Below are 7,267 nucleotides of genomic sequence, written 5' to 3' on the forward strand. Positions count from 1 at the left end.
TCATCTAATCAGATTCTGAAATCCTGCTTCTATGGAACTTTCCATGGCCTACCCTTTACATTTCTAATACTCCCTATTCTAAGGTTCCTCCCAGCTCTGGCACTCCCTGTTCAAAGGTCATTCCCATCCCCTGTTCCAAGTTCCCTCCCACTCTGACATCCCCTGTTCTAAGCTGCCTCCCTCCTCTGACATCCTCTGTTCTGAGTTCCCTCCCAGCCCAGACATCCCTTGTTCCAAAGGCCCTCCCACAAACATTCTATATTCAAATCTCTCCTAGCACAGATAATGGGGCACTTTCAGGCTCCCGGAGCCTCCTCCCTACACCCTCAGGTGTCTGCTCTGAACCCACACACATAGGACCGTCTGCCCAGTCTTTCCTGGGGTGGGTAGGAAGGTTGAAGAAACAAGAAGACTGCCCCACCCACCCCCAAGCAGGAACAGAAAAGGCGAATTCTGCTGGACATGATTCGTGTTTATTGATCACCTAGAGAAGTCACAGCCTCCCAGAATCCTGCAGGGCCACCCACAGGCCCCTCTGGGCAGTCTTCGCCAGGTCAGAGGCATGGAAGGGAGGGGTCTTCCTGGCTCTTCACGATGAGGTCACAGTATCCTGGGTTTCCCTCCCTCCCTGGTTCCAAAGAGAGACCCCTGATCATCTGACTGATATTGCACTCTCCCATAATTCTCCCTGAGCAACTTTGGGCAAATCATCTTCCCTCTTGGAACCTCAGTTTCTTCATCCATTGAACGGGGCTAATGGTACTGCCACTAGGTCCCTCTCAGAGCTGTTGGGAGGGAAGCACTTTGTAAAAATCAAAATGCTTAAAAAAAATTTGGGGCAGGGCAGGGGAGGAGGTGGGGGTGTGCTTCTTCCAGTGTTAGTTTGGGGGGGGAGTGAGAGAAATCCCGACCCAGCAGTCCCAGGAACTGGCTCCACCAGGACTTCACAGTATAAGGAAGGGACATGTTCTTCCCTCAGCCCTGGCTGTCATTTTCCTCCATCAAGTGAGGGGGATGAACAAGATGATCTCCGGGGTCCAGGACTGCGGGCCCCCGGGCCCCCACGCTGGAGGTTTCCGGGGGGGGGAAGCAGCCCCCAGGAGGATGGGATGTCAGGTGGCATGCGGGCAGAGCTGGTCCAAGATGGGGGCAGATGCATCAAGCAGAGCTGGGCTTTTCTTGGGAAGGGTAGATCTTACGCAGGCTGGAGTCCAACAGGAAGTCCACTGATCTGGGGGGAGACACCAAGGCAGGGTTGCAGTAAGCAGGAAGAGGCTCCGGAGGCCCTCGGGAGAGGTGGGAGGGACAGCAGCGGTCGTCCAGTCAGCCTCCTTAGAGGTCGCTTTGGGTGGGGGGAAAAATCTGACCTCCACCCCCACCCCCACCCCCCATACAGAGGAGGAAACTGAAAAGTGAACTTACCCAATACTATCAGAAGCAGACTGGATCTGAATCTGGTCTTCCCGACCCCAAGTTTCACATGATTTCTATAGCTAGTGCTATAAGGCACAGAGCACCTCAGGAAGATCCAGACTCAGACACTGAGTGTGCTGAGTGACCTTAGTCAAGTCATTTCACCCTGTTCTGAATCCCAGTCTTCCTGACTCCAAGTGGATTCTCCAAGTAGATAGAATCAATGATTCCATCTAGTGCACCACCTAGCTGTTCAGCTAGGTGGTGCTATAAGGAACAAAGCACCTTAGGAAGACTGGAGTTCAAATTCAAACTCAGACACTGAGTTTGCTGAGTGATCTTAGTCAAGTCATTTCACCCTGTTAGCATCAGTTTCCTCATCTGTAAAATGAACTGGCAAATCACTTCTTTATCTCTGCCAAGAAAACTCAAAATGGGGCAGCAAAGAGTCAGATATGATTGAAAAACAACATACTGGGGCAGCTAGGTGGCCCTGGAGCCAGGAGGACCTGAGTCCAACTCTGGTCTCAGACACTTAAGACTTCCTAGCAGTGTGACCCTGGGCAAGTCAGTTAACCCCAATTGCCTCAGCAAAAAAAGGAGTATAAAAACAACATACTACCAAGTTCCAAGAGGCATTCCCTTCCAATGGAGGGCAAAGCACATAGGCAGGAGACTTTCCCCCGATGTCCGTCCTAAATGGGCTTCTTGTGACAAGCCCCAAGTGGCTCTTCATTCTGCTCCCCGGGGCTGAGCCCAGTAAGACTAATCCTTCTCCACGAGTCCCACAGGCCTCTTGGTGGCCTCCTCCTGGCTAATATGGCCAGTTCCTTCAACCCAGCCTTCCCCACCAAGATCCCAGAGCCCTTATCACCCTCGCTACCCGCCTCTGGCTGCCCTCCAGACTTCTTATCTTAAACCACAAGGCCCAGAAATAACCCCAGCCCTGCCAGCGAGGTCTGCCCAAGGCTCACGCTCCTGCTCCAACAGGCTTGCCCCTCTCACCCTCACCCAAGCCTGAAAAGCCAAAGCGCCATCACTCTGCTAAGTTTCTGGAACTCCTAAACAGAACTCAAGCCTCCTCAGAACTGCAGCTCACAGATTTCTCACACCGCCCCCTGGTGGGCCCCTCTCTGGGGTCCTCAAGCAGGCTCAGGTCTCCCCATCCCTGCCCAGGCCCTTCCATCCCTCTCACCATCCCCCATATCCCTTTTCTCAGCCCAACACACTGTCTGGGGTGCCCCTCCTCCCACTTCCAGGTGCTGCCTGGTTGCAAAGCTCAGGACCCCACAGAAGCCGTCTTCTCCAAAGCCAGATGTGATGAGCGCTTTGTGACCCTTCTCAGACCCTTGGCTGCAGCCGGGCCCACCAACCACCTGCTCCTTGGGAGGATTCGGCTTTTTCTCCATTCTCTTCCTCCCTCTCTTCCCAGTCTCTTCTCTTTCTCCCTCTGACTCCTTCCTAGACCCTTCCACTGGCTCACAGTCCCTGCTGAGCCCCTAATCATGAACGTTTCCCACGGTCCATCTTAAGCCCTCTTCTCCTTTCCTTCCAGTTCCACTGTAACCTCAGCAGCTTCCACAGCCTCTCGAAGCAGACGCCCCACAGTTACCCGTCACACTCAGTCTCCCCTGGGCACAGGCCCTGCCCCTCCACGTGCCTACTGAGCGTCTAACTGGACTTCACAACCCAAACTTAGGACCTTTACCTCCGTATAGATGCCCCTTTTCTGGCCTCCCAGCAGCCCTCCAGATTCCCGGATTTATAGCCCTGGCACCATCCCGGATTCTTCCCTCTCCCTCATCCCCTGGCCCAGTGGTCTGCACATTTCCACCTCTAGCAGCTATTTCACCTCCATCCTTTCTCTGCTCACACCCCAGTCTCCCTGCCTTCTCTCGTCCTCCCCAGTCTCTCATTGCTCTCAGATTCTCCTTAGACACAGATCCACCCGTGGCACTCCTTTATCCACCATCTTCAGTGGTCCACTAGGATCCTCCTCCTCCACACTGTTCTCAGGCTTTCCCCTCCCTGGACCTCCACTCCACTCTCTCTGGTAAAGTCCCTCCTCCCGGGCTGGCCCCTTCTCCTAGCTGGTATCCTAACACTCAGCCCCCGGCCCACAGGGTTTTGGTCAGGGCTGCCCTGGGGCGAGGGACCTGCAAGCACCTGTCGATGGGGTGGATGATGACGGGAATGGCCATGAGTCCCACGGCCGTGGTCGTCCACTTGCGGGCAGCCAGGGGCCAGCGGGTGGCTCTGCCCAGGACGTAGAGAGAAGCGGCGCACAGGCGGTTGATGGTGAAGCCCGGGATGGCCACCGAGGCCAGCGCCTGCCAGACGAAGGTGTCCACCACGGCCACCGCCATCTTGGTGGTCTTGCTTGTCTCTGGGCTCGCGGCCTGTGGGAAAACCAAATAGGAAAGCTGCCGAACATCTCAAGGGGGACCCATGCTGGCTGGGGGGCTAAAAGGGGGAGGGTCTCTTTCAAAGGAGGGAGTGAAGGAATGAGACAAGGAGGCCATACCATCCTCAGGGATTTGGAGGGGGTAGGAGGTAGGAGAAGCGTCCACAGGGCTGTACTCTATCTGGGGACCAGTGGGGTGAAATGGGCTGAACCTCAGTAGAGAAAACCCCCGTACGCACAGCTCCAGCCTTCTTGCCCTTGTCCACAGCATCGGCCACCACGTAGGAGCTGGCCACGCCATAACTCAGCCACACCAGCGAGGTGGGCACGATAGCTCTGAAGGCCTCTCCCACTTCGTTAGCATAACCTGCAAGGGAGAAGGGGCTTTGTCCAGTCTTTCGGTCGCCTCAAGACTCTTCTTGGGGTTTTCTTGGCAGAGATTCAGCCGCTGCCTTCTCCAGCCCATTGTACAGATAGGAAAACTGAGGCAAACAGGGTGACGTGACTTGCCGAGGGTCACCCAGCTGGTAAGTGTCTGAGGCTACATCTGGACTCAGGAAGATGAGTCTTCTTCGCTCCAGGAGGCAGAGCTGGCCCAGAAATGGGCAAAAGGTTGAGTGGAGGAGGAAGGAGGGTTAAGGATAGGATGAGGTCAAAAGTCATTGAGGAACCTGGCTTGGCGAAACTGGGAGAGCCATCTGTCTTGTCATTTGGCTTCTGGGGTGCAAAGGCCCATCCCCCTTCTGTCTGCAGCCCGGGGCCTTCAAAAAGGGGACTCCCAGAATCCTAGTGGCTCTGGGCAAGCCTCTTTATGTGATCTGGTGAAGCTTATGGACCGCAGAACTTTGTAAATGCATAAAATAAAATATCTAGGATGGCAAAGGGAAGAGATTATTCTGAAATAGTTGTTAAAAATTAAAAAACCAAAACAAATCCATAAAGCCCGGGTTAAGAACAGCTGCCCTAGGCTCTGCCTCGGAAGTGACTGAGGGGAGGGGGCAAGACAGGGCCCCTTTTCTTTCTCCTCCCTCCCAGCCCGCTGTCCCTCTAAAAGAGACAGATTGGGAGCAGAAAGGGCCCTGGCCAGGGAACCCCCCCCCAGTTCCAGTCTGGCTGGGGCATTGGACAAATGATCTCCTTCCCCAGCAAGTGATGGGGATGGGGGGGGGGGGTGGAGATTCTGAGGCTCCCGGCCTAGCCCCTTCCTGCCCCATACATAGCTCGGGGCTTAGGAGATCCTGACCAGGCCCCCTCCCCCATCGCTCCTGCTCCCTGCAGGGCCCCAGGGCTCTAGCCCATTGCCTCCCAAAGAACTGTCTGCCCAAGGGCGCCAAGCTGGGGGCTTCCAGTAAGGAAGGAAGGGCGGGGCTCGTCCAGACTGGAAGGTGAAGTGCCCTCAGGGTTGTCCCAATTTAGAAATGCGGGAGGCAGAGTATGGAGAAATGCACCAATTGGCAAGAGACCTAGGAGCACGGAACATCAGAACTAGAAGGGACCTAAGGCACAGAACCTAGAACTGCAGAGAGCTTGGCGCTCAGAACCTAGAACTGCAGAGAGCTTGGCGCACAGAACCTTAGAACGGGAGCCACGCAGCGTCACAGAACACAGCCCCTCACACCCGGCACGTCGGAGGCCAGGCCGACCTCCAGGTGACCAGCAGCCGGTGCCGCCGGGCTGTCCCACCTGGAGGTCACTGGGCCTCCGAGCGAGGGGCGGAGAGCAGCCCAATGTCACCCGGGAGCCGCCGAGCCTCCCCTCCGTGGCCGTCCGCGCGGGCTCGCCCGGGGGCTGGCAGGGGGGGCCCCGGGGTCCCTCCCGCGCCCCCCGCCCGGCCCCGGCGGCGCGCGCTCACCCAGGTAGCGCACCCACGTGTCCCGGTAGAGGTCGGGCTGCGCATCTCGGCCAGGGTCCGGCATGGTGCGCGCGGGAGCGGGCGGCCACGGGGCTGGTCACCGGCCCCGGCCCTCAAGGACGTTCTCTCCGGCCCGGCCGGGGAGCGTCAGCAAATTACACGCCGGCCGAACGCGCGCGCAAACACGCGCGCACACACTCACACACACGCACGTGGGGGGCCCAGACGTGGAAGGGGGCTGGGAGCCCGAGGCCCGCCCCGCCCCGCCCCGCCCCCGGGCCGGTCCGAACGCGGACGCCGCGGCGGCCACGCCCCCACACTCCCTCTGCTCCTCTGGCCTTAACCCAGGAGGGGCTTCGGGGGCCCTGGAGGTCCAAGTTCTCCCTCCCGTTGTGAGGCTCGGGTCAGGGGGGGCCACGCCAGGCTGTCAGAGGTTCCAAGGCGGGGGGGACAGACTAAAAGTCACGGAGCCGGGCCGCTTGTTCACAAATGAGGAAACTGAGTCCCACGGAGGTGGAAACAGCGTCGGGACCCCGGCTTTCCCGGCCCGCCTTCCGAACGTTCTCGCCCCGCGCCGGAGAAGGCCGCAGGGAAGCCAGAATTTGGCTCTTAGAAGGAGAAGTGTAGAGGCAGAAGGGCCAAAGGTCGCCGAGTCCCGCCGCCTCCTTTTGCTGATGGGGAAACTGAGGCCAGGGAAGTTAAGGGGAAGTTGGAGTCAGGAAGAGCCACTTCAAGTCCCTGCCTCAGACATCACTGAACCGCTCCGCCTCAGTTTCCCCATGAGTAAAATGGGTGGGTGGAGTGGAAGACTTCTAAATCTATGGTCCTACAAGCTCGCCTTGCCAAGGTCACCGCAGATGTCAGAGTCCGAATTTGACCTCGAGCCCTGGGATTCCCCCCCCCCCCCAGGTTTTCAAATGTCTCCGAGGGTGAGGACGCTGTCGCTTCGTGGCGTCCCGGGAGCCCGCACAGCCATAGTGAGAGCTGCCTGTCACTGCCTCAGTGCGTCCCGGGGCAGATGTAGGGCCGGGCCCAGGGGCGCGGGGAAAGCAGGGAGAACATTCGGGAAGCTGGGGAGGTCTGAGGAGTGGGGTGCGCAGGGCCCCCGGAGCTGTCCAAAAGGGGGAAGAAGTGGGGGACAGCGGAAGATGGAAGGGTTTGGAGATCCGGCGGGGACAGAATTCTGATGGGGCTGAGGGGCCCCCAGTCTGAGGACCCCCACCCAGAAGACCACGAGCCCTGGGATCCCCGAGCGGTTCGGGGAGGCAGCTGAAGCCGGAACTCGCCCCCGCCCTCGCCCGCGCGGCCGGTCCCAGAGGTTCTGCCTCCGTTGCTGGTCTTTAAAGGTATGTAGAGGGGCGCCCGTGGCCTCCCCCACCTCCAGCTCCCCGGGGCTCCCACTCGTTTCTCCGCCGGGCACCCCGGGGCCTGGGCCGTGCTGGGCTCACGGGGGCGCTTACTCAAACCTGTCCCCGCCGCAGAAGCGGAGGGACCCAACCCCCCCGGGACCCAACCCCACCGGGACTGCGGTGGGACGGAGGAGGACCGGGGCTCGCAAGGAGGAGGTGCTCGGACCAGGCCCCTCCCACGGGGCGGGG

The 7,267-nt window shown here is 58.9% G+C and overlaps 1 protein-coding gene across 1 annotated transcript; it reads right to left on the minus strand.

The window, feature by feature from the left end:
• Positions 1 to 454: 454 nt before the first annotated feature.
• Positions 455 to 5,940, minus strand: MTFP1 (mitochondrial fission process 1). Its single transcript, XM_074294081.1, has 4 exons — positions 5,670 to 5,940; positions 4,057 to 4,184; positions 3,580 to 3,812; positions 455 to 1,231 (listed from the first exon to the last, which is right to left on the minus strand). The coding sequence occupies exons 1-4, from the start codon at positions 5,731 to 5,733 to the stop codon at positions 1,159 to 1,161; spliced, it is 498 nt and encodes a 165-aa protein (XP_074150182.1). The 5' UTR covers positions 5,734 to 5,940; the 3' UTR covers positions 455 to 1,158.
• Between the last annotated feature and the right edge of the window lie 1,327 nt (positions 5,941 to 7,267).

This window comes from Sminthopsis crassicaudata, chromosome 1, assembly GCF_048593235.1.
Source record: "Sminthopsis crassicaudata isolate SCR6 chromosome 1, ASM4859323v1, whole genome shotgun sequence".
Taxonomy (NCBI): Eukaryota; Metazoa; Chordata; class Mammalia; order Dasyuromorphia; family Dasyuridae; genus Sminthopsis; species Sminthopsis crassicaudata.